Source organism: Doryrhamphus excisus, linkage group LG20 (genome assembly GCF_037039965.1).
Source record: "Doryrhamphus excisus strain RoL-2023G ecotype Guam linkage group LG20, RoL_Dexc_Guam_v1.1, whole genome shotgun sequence".
Taxonomy (NCBI): Eukaryota; Metazoa; Chordata; class Actinopteri; order Syngnathiformes; family Syngnathidae; genus Doryrhamphus; species Doryrhamphus excisus.
In genome coordinates this window covers 4,341,825-4,359,897 of record NC_136376.1, presented here as the reverse complement: position 1 = coordinate 4,359,897, position 18,073 = coordinate 4,341,825, and the positions used below count along the sequence as shown (strand labels likewise).

The following is an 18,073-nucleotide window of genomic DNA, read 5'->3' as shown; positions in this document are numbered from 1 at the left end:
ATAAAGTCTTGTGCACCTGCCAGGCGTCTGTGTTGCTAACCGAGGATGTTGTTGACCTATGAAGTCTTTTGTTCCATTCTTACACGAGAAGGAGAGCTGATCCTGTCATATGCATGGCCTGAGTGGAGAACACTTGGCCTTTTGTCTTATTAATGGTTGCATTGAATATTACATAAATATTTTTTTATTTTAATTTTTATTTCCATTTATATTTATTTTTTATTTTGGCAGTTTTGGTCCTCCATATTGTTCCACTAGATCCATTAATAAATAACCCTTAGTGTGTAATAGATTGCACATTATTTACTCTGCTCATTTGATGCCTTGCCCATATTAGGAAATAGAGGCGCTATTGTACAGTGGTGTGATTTTTGCATATATACGTAGGTGCAAAGGGGTTTGGTCCCAGGTAGTAAATGGTGCACACTTGCTTCTGGGAGAGGAAAAAGGAAACGCTTGGAAGCCCTAATTTTCGTTGACCGTTTTTGGACGCATTCTTCCTTTGTATTGTCCTCATGTCTTTACACTGCTGCGCGCCATCTGCCATCATTTCACATGCAAAGTACCTGTTTGCTCTCATTATCCGAGCTTATCGTAAATAAACTTGCACGCCAAATCCTGTTCAGCGTCTATGTACAAGCGTGTCATCGGGACGGAGGACCCATTCCGACACTCTCTGCAGCTGAAAGGTAAAAAGAGGCTGCAGTTTAGTACGAACATCAAGGAGCTACATAAGCTAAGCCACAGGTGAGTACATGTAGGTCACCTGTTTCATTTTTTTTCATTTAATTTTAATTTAAGGAATCCGCAAAAGGGACGCTGAGTGCATGCATGTTGGTTTATCGATGCTTTGGTTGTTTGTGGTGCTTCAATTACACTCTGATGTTACTTTGTGGCAATGTGTTGACGTTGGTTAATGTTTGATAAACTGATTTGTGGTTGCAATTACGGTGTCGGTTCATCAAGAGCGCTATGATTTAGCCAAAAATTCAAACAGTTTGACTGTATTCACTGTATTCAATACATTTTCAATAAAAGTACAGTAAATGCAAGCAATTAGAGCAGGTTTAACTGCTACTTCTGCTTTTGTTTTTTTCAACATAAAAGTAAATATACAAATAAAGTGCAATTCAGGTTGAATTAACAGTACCTGATACATTTACCGTTGTTTTTCAACATAGAAATACTATAAATACAATATTAGTATCACAAATAAAGTGCAAGCACCTTCTCTTCGGGTTACATGAGCAGTGGTTGAACCTGCTACTTCTTTCATTGTACTAAACAAACAACAGTGCACAAATATTGAACAAATGATCAAGTGTAACCAGCTACTCTTCAATGGCCTTACAGATTTTTTTTTTTTTTCAAAAATACCAACTGATCAACATGATCTGACTGCAGAATACTTCCCAGTGGGTTCACTATGTCGTCAGCAGTACTAAACACTCGATTTTGTGGCACACCGGTGCCAGGAATACCCAGCTACTGTCAGGGATGGGCCTACCATTAGGCAACAAAGCCAGTTGCCTGGGGCCCCCCAAACATCTCAAAAACACTGATTATTATTATTATTATTTTTAATTTAAAGTATATATAGCGGTTTTAGTCTTTATTGACGTATTGAAAACTACATCAAAATATTCACATTTTGTAAACACGTAAAAAAAAGGACGTGGAGTGCCCCTGGAGTACCTTTTATTAAAGGGGACCGATTATGCTCATTTTTTGGCCTTTTGTATTGAGTTGCAGACTCCTATAGAGCAGCTACACACAATAACCAGCACACAAAGCTTTCTAGTTCTTCCAGAATCAGCACCTATTCCAGCTGTAGTTCTTTGGATTTCGTGCTTCCTGTGAAAATGGTCAGTTTTAATGTATTCCACCCACAACCCGCCTCCAGGCACACCCACTGCCAAGTGTTAGTGTGTTAGCGTAGTGGCTCGCTGTGGCGGTGAATTAATGGCAATATGGCAACATGCCGAGCGAACGTTAATTTGGCGCCACAGCAAGCCACTACGCGCCAATCACATAATCTTTGGCGTAAACTGGCACCAACTGGCACCGGCCCAGTGGACTCCAAGCATTACACTTTTCCTTTTTCTTATTTCTGTCAATGTGTTCACAATCTTGTTTACATTTCCAGGTTGTGCCACATGCAGCAGTTGTTGGTAAAATATATTTTTGTGTGTTTGCTGGTGCCTTGCTGACTAAAAATCCCTGACGAGACTACACACACAAACCAGAATGAACCATGACCGCCATCAACTCACCCAAAGACAAGTAAGACAAACTATTGTCATCAAGACGTTGTATCCGGCCTTGCTGGAAGACCCCCAACTAATTACAGATTGTTTGTTGATATAAACTGAATGACTTTGTGTCTCTATGTGAACTTTCCCAGATACAAGGCCGTGTGGATCATTTTTTTTATCCTGGGCTTGGGATCCCTCCTACCGTGGAACTTCTTCATGACGGCCACCATGGTGAGTCAAGACATCCTTCCAGGACAAATGTCGCTAATGTCAGCGCTAATCCCCAAAGCCACACAGATGGAAGCGATAGTGGGTCGGGGGTCTGTCAGCCACCTCGTTTAGACCTACTTGGGACCTACTTTAGAAGAAGAGAAGTTTGTTTGCGGTTCCTCCCAACTCCACCTGGTCTCACTCACACAGTGCTGGCCTGTGGCTTCATCCTGCATGGGCATGTCCATCCCTGCAGAGCATGGAGGGGTTAATTAGTTAAACGGTGGAATTTCTGGTTCACTATCAGTGAAAGGGGACCTATTATGCTCATTTTTCGATCCTTTGTAATGAGTCGTGGACTCCTGAAGAGATGCTACACACAATAACCTGCATGGAAAACTTTGTAGATCTCCCAGAATCTGAACCTAAACGGTCTGTTTTAATTTATTCCACCCATCAATAAAGGATTATAGCATCTTGATTTAGCATGATTGCCTTTCAAGCCATTCAGGAAATTAACTTCAAAGTGATAGGATAAGTAGTGTATTACACTGCAATTCAGAGCAATATTGTAATGTAACAAATGACAGTAACGGTAATGGTGGTTTTTCCCCCCACAGTACTTCACCAGCAGGCTGAAGGACCCGCCCGCCGAGCCCTCCTCCAATCAGACGAGCAACCAGACGGCGGATGGCACTCGTAACGTCTTTGAGTCCACATTCAACAACGTGATGACGCTGTGCGCCATGGTACCTTTGCTCGTCTTCACCTGCCTCAACTCCTTCATCCACCAGAGGTATGCACACAGACACGCCTACTTCCTGGTTCACGGAACGTAGAATGTGTGTTATTTCACGTAGATGTTTTTATAACAAGAATAATCATCCAGGATTATTGAAGATGTGGGGGCCAATTATAGATGATGTACCCTTAATCTATTCAAAGTAGTTCAGGACATCCTAATAAGCTAATGAACTAAAAGCTAAGCATAAATATATTTGCCCTCTGTTCAACTTTTTTCTTACATCTTGTGGCCCTCCTTCCCTCCCCCTGATCTGCTGCTTTCAGCTATAAATGAAATGATGTCTCCATGCTGTATTTGTGTGCCTATGGAATGTTTGCTTTAATTTTAGTAGGATTAGGAGATCCTGGGCCTCTGTACTCAAACACATGCTGGAATGCTCCTTACGTTCATGCAGGATCCCTCAGAAGTTGCGCATCTCGGGCAGCCTGACGGTCATCCTGGTGGTGTTCCTGTTGACGGCCCTGCTGGTGAAGGTGTACGTGGCCCCGCTGCCCTTCTTCATGCTCACCATGATCAAGATTGTCTTCATCAACTGTGAGTCCAATGCACCTGAAGTCAAGTTGTACTCGGAGTAAATGGAACACTCCACACCGGCCTCAAATAGTATTCTCTGCATGTTCTCTCGTCTTATTTAAACACAAAGCTCAGCATTAGTGGTTTCCTCCTGGTGTGTGTAATCATCTCACGCCGTGTGTTTATTTATAAGGAGCAGCAGGGATAAGCTCCCCATACAAGCCACAGCACCATGTTTGATTTAGATTGGGTGAGGAAGTCGTGACCCTGAGTCTTTGATATCTACATGCCATGACTAAAGTTTTTATGTAAACGTGCACTGGAATTATGCCAGTAAGAGTTGTGAAAGTTCATTTCTTATTGGTCTGTTTGGCTTTGATGTACGACACAAACTGGATGTGTGTCATGGTAACATTTGGACTTGAAACGGCTGAACGTGTTTCCTTGTTGTGTCTCCCTCTTCAGCGTTCGGAGCGATCCTCCAGGGCAGCCTCTTCGGCCTGGCGGGGATTCTGCCCGCCTCCTACACCACTCCCATCATGAGCGGGCAGGGCTTAGCCGGTACCTTTGCTGCCTTCTCCATGATCTGCGCACTGGCCAGTATGACGCACACAATACGACACATGGTGCTAATAGACACATTCAATCTCCATGTAAATACAGTAGAACCTTTAGGGTAGAACACCGGTTGGACAAGAGTAAGAAGTTCAGCGCTCTGTAATAACAAAGCAATAACTCTTAACTTTTGACACACTTCTGACGGTGGTGAGTTCCCTCACATTACGACTAAGCACGACTTTCTTCTTTCATGACTCCTGCTTTGGCCTGGTTGTCACGTTAGCCATTAGCCGTTAGCCATACTGGTACAGACACATTGTTACACTCATTCATTCATTTTTTACCACTTATCCTCATGAGGGTCTCAGGTGCTGGAGCCTATCCCAGCTGTCTTCAGGCAAGAGGCGGGGACTGGTGGCCAGCCAATCACAGGGCGCATAGAGACAAGCAACCATTCACACTCACATTCATACCTATGGACAATTTGGAGTCGCCAATTAACCTAGCATGTTTTTGGAATGTGGGAGGAAACCGGAGTACCCGGAGAAAACCCACGCATGCACGGGGAGAACATGCAAACTCCACACAGAGATGGCCAAGGGTGGGATTGAACGCTGGTCTCCTAGCTGTGAGGTCTGCTCACTAACCACTCACCCGCCGTGCAGCCCCGCTACACTGACATTGAAGCTGCATTAAGTTCACATCATCACACTTTGAGTGCTGTGTTCCTTCCATCACGAGGAAAGAAGACTTTGTTAAAGAACTGAATCATCCCCTTGTGTCTTTCTTGTAGCTGGCTCGGACCTGCGGGACAGCGCCTTTGGCTACTTCATCACAGCCTGTTTTGTTGTTCTCATCGCCATTATTTCCTACCTCACTCTGCCCAGGATGGTAAACACTCCGACTCCATGCATTAATTGTTTTCTTGTGCTCATTGCACCTCTACCTGTCCTCACCAGGAGTTCTTCCAGCACTACATGGACAGCAGCCGATCCAGACTGTATGGGGATGAGAAGAAGATGGATTTTGTCAAAAAAGGTGGGATCATCTTTTGAACAACAAGTCATCATATTCATACCAGCGTGGGTTTGTCCTTCAGAGAGACCTAACGAGAAGCAGCCAAAGGTCATTCTGGTGGAGGACAACGGCAAACCTAGTGTGACTGTGCTGAAAATCTGCAATAAGGTATAAAAAAAGTTGTTTGTTACAATGTTTCCTCACTACATCGCAGTTCACCTTTGCAATTTTGAATTTTTTTGTGCATCAATAGTGCATAAATGTGCATTGTGTTCTGCATCCTTGTGGTGATTTAGAGCAATCTATCGGTGCTCTGTTATTGAACTAAAAACTGCCATTAGTAGAGGGTGTTTTATACCCATTTGAGCATTAAAAGACGTGTCCAGCTGGAGTAACGATGCCGATATCCTGATTGGCTTAGGGAGAACCCGCCCATTGTGACCTTTGTAAATCAATCTCCTTCCTGCAGCACTGCCATGTTTCCTATTGCTAGCAATCATGCACGGTGTACATACATTGATCCATTCATCCCTCTTCTAAAGATTTGGGTGGTGGCTTTGTTGGAGTGCTTCATATTCACTGTAACTGTCGGAATGTTCCCGGCGGTGACCGTCGAGGTCAAGTCGACGGTGGCGAACGGAGGAAGATGGGGTGAGTCGCCGCAGCGCACCTTCAACTACTCCATCAATCACCTCTTGAAACACCGGTCTTAAAGGGGGAGTGTGTTCATTTTTATCCATTCAGAGGTTATCCACCAGGAAGCGTTTTCAGGTCAAAACCACCAGTTTTATCGATTCAGGGATAGCTGCGCAGCCCGTATTTTACTGTGTAGATAAAGTATGCAGTGCAAGGGAGAATGTTTTGGTGCAAATCTTACTTTCATACATAGCGGGCATCTAACACTAAATGCTGGTGTGTGTTTCTCCAGACACATACTTCATCCCCGTGTCTTGTTTCCTCCTCTTTAATGTGATGGACTGGGCCGGCAGGAGTCTGACGGCCTTTTGCATATGGGTCAGTACTGAACACACACAAACACACACTAATGATCATCACATTCTGGCAGGTGGTTTCCCAATATGAAGAACTGGAGTGTCATTCATATCAAACCCATCAGCAGCATCTTTACTGTGTGTGTGTTGTGTGTGTGTGTTGTGTGTTTGTGTCCACGCTTCAGCCCAGCGAGGACAGTAAGTGGCTTCCCGTCCTGGTGGCTCTGCGGGTGGTCTTTGTGCCGCTCTTCATGCTTTGTAACGTGCAGCCTCGCCACTACCTCCCTGTGGTGTTTGCTCACGACGCCTGGTACATGGTCTTCATGATGATCTTCTCCTTCTCCAACGGATACCTGGCCTCCCTCTGCATGTGCTTTGGACCCAAGTAAGGATAGCAGTAACACTCTGCCCTCGACACGAGGGGGCGACATGGTGGATAAAGTCAAAATAGTACTTTATCTGCTCTTTTCTATTATTAATAATAATAATAATAAGAGTTGTAGTAGCAGGTCAGCCATGGTTCTGAAATATTCATTATATACAACCTTAGACCTTTTTTCAAGTTGTTTTTGTCACTGGAACGTGTTTGTGTACAGGAATGTATCTCAGCCTGAGGCGGAGACTGCCGGAGCCATCATGGCCTTCTTTATGTCGCTGGGCTTGGCACTCGGAGCCGCCATCTCTTTTCTGTTCAGGGCCATCATCTAACACACGTGAGACGTGAGACCAATGCATTTGAAATGATCGTTTATACCGATAAGTTATTTTCTTATCATTGGAAGAATGGTATATATCCTGGTATACCAGGATATAAAAATGATCTACCTACCCTACGAGAGACCACCTCAGCCTTCCATAAGTTGACTACTCATTGCGTTGTTACCATGGCGTTAGTATAAGCTCAATGTCTCTCTTTCTGACGGGTTATTTACCAGAATGCAACCAAACAGGGTTTTTAAAAATTAATTTTAAGAATTTAATTACATCTTATTGACAAGATGGATATGATATTGTATCTATAAGAGCCTCAGCTAGAACAAAATCACTTTTTTTGTCTTGACCTATTTATTTGTATTTATCCAGTATTAGGGCTGATAAATCTAATATGTTTTTGCATAACAAAAAATACTTTAAAAAAGTATTATGAGCATAAATGTTTACCTCATGATTTTTTGTGAACATGATATTCCATTTAATGTACATTGAACAGTTACTTAACAGTGTGCAAATGTATGCAACATGAAATGTGCCACTTATTAATGCTGGTACCGTTTTTCATCAAATGTTTTATATATCTGTACAAAAAATATCCAGCTTATTTTTTGTATCATAATAGAATAGGTGGCATTTCCTGTATTGTAGTACATTTAGTGTACAGAATGCTTCAGGCTGGGAGGCACAAGACAGTCAGTGTAAATACATCATGTACAGCACAGCATTGTGAGCCAATAAATGTAAGAAAATGTCTCCCTCTGATGGTCACTTGTGGTAATACATCCATCATGTTATTCTATATTACAACATTGGGATCGAATGCATTTGTTAGAGAAATACCTCCCTCTACTGGTCATTTGTAATATGCAGCTCTGTCAAATTTATGTCTCATTTAATGTGATCTTGTTTTTCTGGAGGCCTCACAGCCAGGAGACCTAAGTTCGATTCCGAGTTCCGGTTTTCTCCGGGTACTCCGGTTTCCTCCCACATTCCAAAAACATGCTAGGTTAATCGGCGACTCCAAATTGTCCATAGGTATGAATGAGAGTGTGAGTGGTTGTTTGTCTATATGTGCCCTGTGATTGGCTGGCAGGTGAACAATGGTGTGAGTTGTTAAGAAAGTTAAGGAGTTGTCACTTGCAAGGATTTTTTTTATAAAATGACCAATATTTCACGCATTTTATACGCATTTATAAAAAAAAATGTTATAACGTTATGTGTATATATATATATATATATATATTAATTGTTGCACCTAAAATGAATCGTCCCACAGTGGTTGGTGATACCCGTGATACAGAAACAAAGGGCAAGGCAGGGTGAGTTGTATGATTTTATTCTTAAGGTAAACACTTTATTCAAAAATAAATTATACCACAAATGTGTTTTTAAAAATGTGGATAGGCATCACACACCTCTCAGCCACCACTCAAATCAACCCAATCATCACTTTTTGCTAATTTTCTATCGTCCTCCCAAACAGGACAAGTTTAACCGGTCAAAAAACAAACCAAAAGAAAAACCTCATCTACAGCAGTTCTGTTAAACTGACCCCAAACAGAAAGTCGTCGTCACCTTGATTGGCTAGAAAACGTATACAAAGTTTATTTAAATATCTAACAGTTTCAACATGCAATCACAAGAGAAGGGTAAAATAAACATCGAAGACTGGCGCTTGAGTTGAGTAACGACGTGATCACCGATTGAACTAAAAGTGACTGACGTTCGTCTATTAGCTCCTGAGAATCAAACAAGTGCGACGATTAAAGGGCAAAAACGAGTTTGACACTTTAGCGATAAACAGTTTTTTCTCCGGTGGGGTGCAAAGTTGGAAAAGGTAGCCTTTTCTTCAACGAGAGTGCGGCAAATTAGCTTTAATTAGCATGGAGACCGGAAGTAGCTACCGCTACACTAGCAGCACTAAAAGATCACAAATTTTAGCTAATTACGCCACAGCTTGCATTTAATAAATGTTTGCAAATAATTTTATGAGGCGAGAAATAGTGCTTGGACTAAACTTTGGACAAAACGAGGTATTTTGAAAACAAAAATGTTAGCCTTCAAACTAAGCTAATTTCCTTTAGCTCATAAGATAACGTCCAGTGTAACTGCTTTTAAAACTACTTTTGTGTTAAATGTCAACAATAGGCGTTTATACAATGAATTTAACTATACTATAACACTAAAAATATTAAGGGCGATGTTAAAGGCAGCAGAGTTGGCCTCTTAAGAGCTTGTAGCTTATATTATTAGCACACTACTAAAAAGGTGGTCAACTCTAAAAAAACAAAACAAAATGGAAGCTTGATAGAATTCTAATAAGCGGGGCGACCAGTTTGACTAAACTATACATACAAACGCACCTTATGTATTTATTAGTGATTCTTGGTAACATTGTCAAAACAATTCACATTCTTGATTCCTGACTCTGCTAAAGGTGAAAGTTGTGCTTTGAAACAAATTAACAGCAGGAAAAAAGGGGGGGTGAACTTGAAGGCAGCACGTTTACATCCATGTTTGAGAGAAGTGGCATCCTTAACCTGAAGCGCCAAAGAAGACGTGATGGACAGGACAGGACGGTTGTTGTGGTTTTGGCAAAAGGCCACAACAAGGAGAATGAAAACGATGAGGAGGGAGGTCAGCTTTGGTGTTTCTTGAACTATGTTTCGCACGTTGAACAGGCAGGAAGGAAGTAAGGAGAGTGAAGGGGGGGGGGGTGCGTCAGTGCGTCTTTAACTTGGCGTGCTGCTGTTGCTGCGAGCTGGGCTCTGTCAGGCTGGCTTTGAGCGAGTTGACCACCGTCTGTCGCACGTTGTCTTCCATATAATGTTCACTGAGCGGCTTGAGAACCTGTAGCACAACACACAGCACACAGGCCCGCTAGTGAGGAACACTTCCTGCCAAATAGTGAGACACTCCCAGGCCACGTCTCTCGCTACATTAACATATTTACACACAGTACTGCTCCCACCCCTCCAACTTCACCTACATATATATTTTTTGTGATTACTACATACTAATATACACATTTTAAAACATACATGCTATAAAAAAACATTTACATACTGTACTTTTGTCTACACCTATATACTGTACATATTGTATAACATTCTACCTCCACCTACAGATTTTTTATATCAACAGATTTAATTTACAGGCATACTGTATTGTACAAAACTTAAAAAAATATTTTTACATGCAGAATTGAAAAAAAAAAAAACTTTAAAAAATATTTTACATTCAGTATTTTACCTATACTGTATTGTGTGTTTTTTTTTTAAAGATTTTCCCCCTTACAAAAAATAATTGCCTGTTAACATTCCTGTTTTAATCTTATTGCTATTATGGGTTATTGTGCCACCCACGCTTTTGTGTAGAATTGATAGACTTGTATAACAGTTTTAGCTATGGTGGTGAAAGGGTGTTTTTAAATGATGAGTACGGTATGTGTGGACTTGGCCTGAGATTGGAGGGGAAAACAAACAAACAAACAAACAAAACAGGCAGTTGTGCTGGAGCATGCACAGCACAGACGCCCCCTGTAAAAAGGACCCGAACAGACAAAGTGAGCCTAACAGGGAAAATGCCATGAAAGCAGCAGACATCCTTCCCCCACACTGAGAGTAAGACGAATAGGAACCGTGAGATTCTGCGATGGGGCGCGGGGGGCCTGCTGACGGTACAAAGACAGAATCCCAACGACCTTCCGGGCCTGAACGTGAACAAAAGACAAGACAAGGTGGTCTAGCGGCTCTTCCTGTGGTGGTGATGGTAGTAGCGGTTGTTGTTGGGGGGGGACAGAGCCGACAGGCCCGGCGTCGCTCCCGCCAGCAGGGCGGCGGGCCACGGCACGCCCCTCGTGACGCGCTCGCAAAGTTTGGAAAAAACCTGAGAAGCACAGCGGAGGGGAGGGAGAGGAGTGTTAAGATAGAACGGCGAGGGGAGGAAAGATCCAGAAGGCTCAAGAAAGATGATTTCAAAAAATTAAAGGAAAGGAAGAAAGAAAAGAATACCACATAAACACTGTACTGGTGGCAGGAAATGGAAGAAAGAAGACAGGAAGTGAAGATGGCAGGCCGGGTGGGGAGGGGTGGACACATGTGCAGGTCACATGGGTCCTGACTGGGCTGAACATGAAACAATACTTCCAAAAAAAAAAAAAAAAAAACGCATGACGCCTTCACTTACCTGTTCCCACAGCGTCTCGGCCACCAGGTCTATCATCGTTCCCACCTCGCGGAACTCTCCAGAGTACTTGACGTAGGCCCAGATGCAGAGCGACATCAACGCCAGCCCCATGACCAGGTTGGCAAGAGCGGCCAGCGTGCTCAGGCCGATGAATCCCGTCACGCCAGACACCACGTAGGCCACAAACATGACGGCGAAGAGCGTGGCGGGCGTGCGGGCGGCGTAGAAGATGTTCTTGCCGTCGTTGTGCTTGCAGAAGTTTCCGAAGGCCTCGTCCAGCTCGGCTTCCAGCTGGCTCTGGTAGCGCTGGCAGAACTCATCGCCGCCCATCTTCTTCACCGAGCGGAAGTAGCGAACTGAGTGCTCGCGGAACTCCTCGTGGCAGCGCTCCAGGTCGGCGGGGGCGATGTAGGGCTTGTCGCCGCCACAGACCTGGCAAGAAAACAACAGGTGAGCGGGTCTTTGTTCAATTACAGTCAGTTAAATATCAGGTATTGCTAACTTATGGTCAAACACATGATGCAATGGCGGGCGGTCTAGTGGTTAGCGCGCAGACCTCACAGCTAGGAGACCAGGGTTCAATTCCACCCTCTGCCATCTCTGTGTGGAGTTTGCATGTTCTCCCCGTGCATGCGTGGGTTTTCTCCGGGTACTCCGGTTTCCTCCCACATTCCAAAAACATGCTAGGTTAATTGGCGACTCCAAATTGTCCATAGGTATGAATGTGAGTGTGAATGGTTGTTTGTCTATATGTGCCCTGTGATTGGCTGGCCATCAGTCCAGGGTGTACCCCGCCTCACGCCCGAAGACAGCTGGGATAGGCTCCAGCACCCCCCATGACCCTCGTGAGGAAAAGCGGTAGAAAATGAATGAATGAATGATGCAATGGCTTTTAACAACACCCTAACCTGTTCCATGTTCTTGCTGTACATGTCTTTGGCTCCTGCCACAGCAGTCAGGTTGTTTGCTTCAGCCGTCGCCTTGGAAACGGTAAAAAAAACAAAACATTGAGATTGTATGAAGCAAACAGGTTAAGAGTTGAAAACGACACCAACCTGCAGCATGGACTTTGGATGTGGAAGCTCTTCACCTTGGTAGATCTTTATGTACGCCTGAAGAGACATTGGAGGGGACATGTTTACATTTCCTTCCTTACTTCCTTCCTTCCTTACTTACCTTGAAGTACTCCACAAGATCTCGACACGTGACTTTGTTGCCTCCAATCTCTTTCTCCACAAGCCGCTCGGGCGCCAGGAGGAGAGGCACCAGCTGGGACAACTGCTCCTTAAAATCCCCATCAATGTCTACAAAAACAGAAAAGATGGAATTGTTTCCCCTCTTGGCGCCATAGATGTCGACGCTTGTTCACTTGGAAGACGTTCCCACCTCTCAGCCGCCCGTCAAAGTAAGGGTTGGTGGACACCTTGAGGCCCGGGTGAGGCAGCAGGAAGCAGCCGATGTTAGAGAAGCAGGAGTGGATGTGCTTCCGGACGTTCTGCAACTCCTCGTGTTGGTGCTGCTTGACCTGTTGGGAGCATGTGACATCACGCCCATCACTTAATGTTTCAAGATCTTCCTGTTGTGATGACTCACCTGAAGTCGTTTTTCCAGGAAGGCGTCGCCTCCTTCCAGGCCGTAGCTGTGTTCGTAGGGGAAACTCCAGTCGCGAATCAGGAACATGAGGGACTGACAAACAAAGCAAATATTTCACCAAAAACGAGAATACAAGTCAGCTATTTGTACGTAAGTTGCGGATACCTGGAAAGGTTTCAAGTAGATCTCTTCCATGGCGAGGCGGCCATATTCTGTGAAGAGCTACATCGAGACAAAAACAAACGGAGATGAAGACAAATGATCAAACTCAGAACGTTTATTATGTAGAAGGTGACAAAAACCTGAAGATGCTGCAAGTCGTCCTCCTGAATGTTCTGCGAGAGATTGTACACCTGACAAGGAATGAACACACGTGAATTCAAGCATGTTCCTTTAAATGTTCTTGTTTAGTTCCATGACAAACCTGCATAGAGCTGGTCATCGTGCTGAGGGCAAACACTGTGGCGCAGTCCTTGATGGTGGACTGGCTGTCGAAGGCTCCCTGGGTGTCCACCAGGAGGACGGCCACCTAGGAATGGGACGGTCGTAATGACGCACCTCGTCGAATCGCACCTCCTCAAATATTAAGTCCTACCTGGCTGCCGTCTGGCCTGTCCACCACAAAGACTTCGCTCCAGACCTGGATCCCCGTGGTCTCCCTCTCGCAGCCTCCTCTCCAAGTGAAGCCGGTCAAGGGCTCGTCGTTGCCGCCCATCCACTCTTCGCTTTGCTGCCGAGCGATGGGAACAAGATGAGAAATGTCAATGGTAATTAATGCAAATACTATTGTATACATATATAGTACATTATATAGTACATACTTGTGTCCTCACCTGATTGTGCATGTATCGCAGCATGAAGTCCAGCAGGAAGGACTTGCCTTTGCGGAACGCACCAGCCACCGACACCACCACCACATTAAGGTCCTTCACGTGGTCCTGCAGCAGGATCTGCTCCAAGGCGGCGGCGTCCAGTTCAAAGCTGTGCTCCTCCTCATTGGCCAGGAGGATCTGGACAGGCTGGGCCTTGTCCTCCACGTCTTCAACCTGAATGCGGTACGTTTACAACCATTGGACATCTTGTAACGTTTACTTAATAAAGAATACGCTTAGCAACGTGCACGAGTGAAAAGTGGGCCATTTATGAGGCTGAAGGTCTCACCAGTAAATCCTGAATGCCTTCATCTGGCGAAGGGGTGAGGCTCACCCCCGTGCCCCGGTTGGAGTTCATCTCCCCGGTAAGCAAGTCATCGTCCAGGTCCCCTGGTCTCGTGAGAGACTTCCGACTGTGTCGCACAATCGGGACATCTTCGACCCTCGGGCCTGGTGACACACCAGGACAAAGCAAAGAAAGCAAGGTTTGATGAATTGGACGAGGCAGTAAACTCTCCTCCTTGGACCAAAACTATAGACGTCAGAGGAACATCCCCGTCTTCTTTGCTGTGCTCGATTCCTTTATCCACCATGGTGCAGCGATCTAGGTCATGCTCAAAAATAGCAGTGCCCTGGAAATCACACAGGGCCAGCAAAAAGGACACCAGACCACAGAGAGCGAGGGCAGTGTTTACAATTGTTACCACAAAGTTAAAACCCTTGCTCATTCCCTAAAACCCACCATGAGTGCCGTGGGTGCCCCGTTGATATAATTCAGTGGATTAGCCATTCATTCAAATGCGCATCATAGTTTCCCCACAGCACAGACAAATTACGTTTAAGTGCATCAGCAAAACGACCACTCACCGTAACTGCAGGAACTCCCGCTCATTATGACTTTAAATAATTCAAATCCTTCACCGAAAGACTCCGTCCCATTCTCTGACGGTTGCGTCGCTCTGCTTGCAAATGTCCGTCATTTAAGAGTACCGTACTTTTTAAATCACCGCTCAATGTCAGCGAGACACACACACACACGACACAAGAGTATGCTACGTTAATTCTCGATAATGTACGATAGCGTGTGTCCAACTCATCAGCTCAACTGGAAAAAGGAGGGGGAACTAAAATTAGCCCCCCCCCTTCAAGTCTTATCTTCTGGTAGCGCTGAGCAGATGTTAACTGGCCTGCTTTTCCGCGAACACACTAAAAAAGGTCAGCACAGGATGAGTGTGTTCCTTACACACGAGGCACCGTCACTCCGTCACGCATCAATTTCTTTAAAACCATACCGGGCAGCACCAGCTAGAACTTCTTAATCCCGGTGCTGGCTCCTCTCTTGTCGCCACTCTAAATATGGACAGTTTCTCACATTGTTTTGCGAGTGATGGACCACTCGGGAGTTACTGGCTCGGACAAAGCAACCCTTCCTCTTGTTGTGGAACAAAAAGGGAAAAGTTGCTAGCATAAACGTCTCAACACTGAAGATTCTTGCTAAAGCTTCTCCAGCAGGGTTTGAAATGCTGCTCATAAATGGTGGATAGAGCACAGCATTATTAATATGTGGCGAAGGGAACCATTTAACAGCGACAACTGACGTTAATTAGGTGTTCCTTACAATCCCGAGATAAGGTAATATTGCCTACTTACAAAGGAGCTTGTGTAGACCGTTAAATACCAACATACCTGGAATTTAAACCCACATTGGACTAAAACAAGTTTGTGCAATCGCTGACATTTACTCGAAAATCACCATCCTGTGAAGTCATTCTTTGTGTGATTAAGCCACGTGTTTATTTTAAACGTTAACCACTTGACTTACTGGCTCGGAAAAAGCAACCCTTCCGTTTGCTGTGCCTCTTGTTGTGGAATAAAAAGGGAAAAGTTGCTTGCATAAACATCTCAACAATGAAGATTCTTGCTAAAGCTTCTCCAGCAGGGTTTGAAACGCTGCTCAGTAAATGGCGGAAAAAACACAGCATTAATATGTGGGTGAAGGCCACAGCAACAACTGCCGTTAATTAGGTGTTCCTTACAATCCCGAGATAAGGTAATATTGCCTACTTACAAAGGAGCCTGTGTAGACCGTTAAATACCAACATTCCTGGAATTTAAACCCACATTGGACTAAAACACGTTTGTGCAATCGCTGACATTTGCTCTGAAATCATCATCCCGTGAAGTCATTCTTTGTGTGATGAAGCCACGTGTTTATTTTAAACGTTAACCACTTGGATGTTTGGCAGCGTGGTTGCAGTGCGCTTAGCACGGTTTGCAATGCAAATCTGTCCAGTCGGCGCCACGGCAACATCCTCGCCGTTTACATGATTTCCACAAATAAGAGACGAGAGCAGTGACTACAACTGATTGGGTCCACAGAAAGCAAACTACAGGAAGTGAAAGCACTCTAAAAACCCCACAGTAATCCACCACCAAAAGATCCACCTGTTCCTGGCCTCTCTGGACACACGCGGGGCAAATGTCCAATGGTAGCCAGTGTAGCAATCAAGAGGACAAAGTGCACAATAAGAGCAGCAGCAGCAGATCATGTCAGCATGTTCGTATGAAAGTTGACATCATCATCTCTATGCATTTTAAGAGATTCCACGCCAAGACCAGTCACTACCTGGACACTATTATACAAGTATTGATTTTGGTGCATCATATCCTTGTATATTATCATGGTAGCATAATTGAATTTTCCCAGGATAGTTCCAAAACATTCTGAATAAATAATGTGCCACTTTTCTCAACACACTGCTCAAAATCACATCACTCATGTATTTCAAGATCAGTTTTCACGCTTTCCGGCAAGCCTCTAGTCTAGGATTTCACCACACCAATCTCCCAAGAAACTCAGTCCAAATCCCCATGGTGATGGTTACCTCACATTTTTGCCAATCGTCATTTGTGCCATTCATATTTGCCCTCAGTAATAATAATATAATAATTCTAACATGCTTAACAGGTTACATGAAACATGTTTACACTTGCACAATCCATATCTAAAAAGGAGCAGGAAGAAGCAAGGCTTAGTTAATCCCACCCCTTTAGATTATTTTATGATAAGAAGCTTGGATATACTTGCACGTGCAGGTGCATGCAATGGCTATCATGTATAATGTAACTTATTATACAAGTGTTTGTTTTGGACAAAAAACAAAACAAAAACACACTACACTAATATATTGTTAAGTAGCCAAGCTGAGCCCCACCAGGGATCACGGAGCAGGAAAACATTAGCCTCGTCACATGGATGCTCTGCGAGTGCACTAATAATAGGCCATTTAAAAATACCCGGCTCCATTTGTAGAACCGTGGGGTTTAACGCCGAGTCTTGTTTGTGTGTTGTCGGATAACTTCATCCAGAGGAAACCGTACAAAGGTACCACTGCCGCCCCCCGGAAGGGGTGCACAGCCCGGGCGGACGACTGCTGAGTGGTGCCCAGGTGAAAGTGGCAGTTGACAGGCGACAGGCGTTCCCGCTTTGGGCTCGTGTTTCCGGTTTTCACTTGAATGTGTGTTTGTTTTTTTAACTAACACAGGAGCTATCCGGATTATGCTAGTTAGTTAGTCCGCATTAGCGGCGTGTTTTCCTTGAGTGGACGCCGCGCTGCATTGGAGGCTAACGGGAGCGCGAGTCTGTTCGTGACAAAGACAAACCCGAACAAGTCCGTATTCGAGTTTAGACTCCCCACTCCCGGCTTCGCACGCCACACAGTTCGCGAGCTCAACCCGAACGGCTGTATGAAGAGTGTTTACCTTTCTCGGCGACTCGGCTTTTACAGTTGGGCTCGAAGTGATTTCTGCTCCTCAGCCCGCTCACCTCCGCCATCTTGGAACTCAGCTAACAGCCGTGCTGACGTCACAGCATGCATTTGTGTCCCGCCGCCGGGGTTGGCCATACACCTAACACTGCTTGTTTTTGTCGCTTGAAAAAACATTTTAACTCAACACATTTTCATTCACATCAAAGACGACGGAAGGTAGTAAAAGTCAAGTTTGTGACATTTAGAATGGTGTTTCTGTTTTCAACGAACTCAGGAAACTAGCTAGGTTCCAGCAGGGGCGTAGCAAAGCAGTCTTGGGTCCCGGTGGCATTTCTCATACAATTCATACAATCATTAAATGGCTATTAATTTGTTGATCATCATTATTAGATCATTATTACAGCAAATTAATTTGTGATCAATTTAACAATTTGTAAATAATGTGACAATGTAATATCAACTAAATAGTACTATTATTCTCCTATTCCTTTTTATTATACACAATTGATAGCAAAATAAGTAAGAAAGCAAAAACTACGATTTGACTCATTTATACCCGGAATTTGTAAACAATAGGGGTGTCTTG

The 18,073-nt window shown here is 44.3% G+C and overlaps 2 protein-coding genes and 2 long non-coding RNA genes across 8 annotated transcripts in view; 2 read left to right on the top strand and 2 right to left on the bottom strand.

Moving 5' to 3' along the window:
- The first annotated feature begins 2,066 nt into the window (after positions 1-2,066).
- Positions 2,067-7,479, top strand: LOC131108267 (equilibrative nucleoside transporter 1-like). Its single transcript, XM_078799351.1, has 12 exons — positions 2,067-2,283; positions 2,405-2,486; positions 3,086-3,261; positions 3,665-3,804; positions 4,249-4,383; positions 5,135-5,232; positions 5,301-5,379; positions 5,441-5,526; positions 5,901-6,009; positions 6,287-6,372; positions 6,536-6,735; positions 6,947-7,479. Exons 1-12 carry the CDS (start codon positions 2,255-2,257, stop codon positions 7,056-7,058), a joined length of 1,332 nt encoding a protein of 443 aa, XP_078655477.1. The 5' UTR covers positions 2,067-2,254; the 3' UTR covers positions 7,059-7,479.
- LOC131108272 (uncharacterized) lies at positions 2,653-4,042 on the bottom strand. The gene is made up of 3 exons (XR_013630448.1): positions 3,820-4,042; positions 3,655-3,731; positions 2,653-2,715 (listed from the first exon to the last, which is right to left on the bottom strand). It is a non-coding gene; the product is annotated as an uncharacterized LOC131108272 (long non-coding RNA).
- Positions 7,480-8,370: 891 nt separating the features above from the next.
- Positions 8,371-17,605, bottom strand: LOC131108263 (atlastin-2). Of its 5 annotated transcripts, none has more exons than XM_058059178.2 (14): positions 17,480-17,605; positions 14,007-14,167; positions 13,679-13,891; positions 13,441-13,575; positions 13,270-13,374; positions 13,148-13,198; positions 13,011-13,067; positions 12,846-12,938; positions 12,639-12,777; positions 12,429-12,556; positions 12,308-12,364; positions 12,161-12,232; positions 11,253-11,684; positions 8,371-9,914 (listed from the first exon to the last, which is right to left on the bottom strand). In XM_058059178.2, the coding sequence occupies exons 1-14, from the start codon at positions 17,550-17,552 to the stop codon at positions 9,786-9,788; spliced, it is 1,845 nt and encodes a 614-aa protein (XP_057915161.2). In that variant the 5' UTR covers positions 17,553-17,605; the 3' UTR covers positions 8,371-9,785. The 5 variants fall into 5 exon arrangements, with proteins under 5 accessions (XP_057915161.2, XP_078655501.1, XP_057915159.2 ...); XM_078799375.1 differs by having other exon boundaries at positions 13,441-13,579; positions 13,680-13,891; XM_058059176.2 differs by lacking the exon at positions 8,371-9,914 and adding an exon at positions 10,199-10,952.
- Positions 16,949-18,073, top strand: part of LOC131108273 (uncharacterized) — a 33,172-nt gene continuing 32,047 nt past the window's right edge. Inside the window, exon 1 of the long non-coding RNA XR_013630456.1 lies at positions 16,949-17,102. This is a non-coding gene — a long non-coding RNA (uncharacterized LOC131108273). The remainder of the gene's footprint in view (positions 17,103-18,073) is intronic.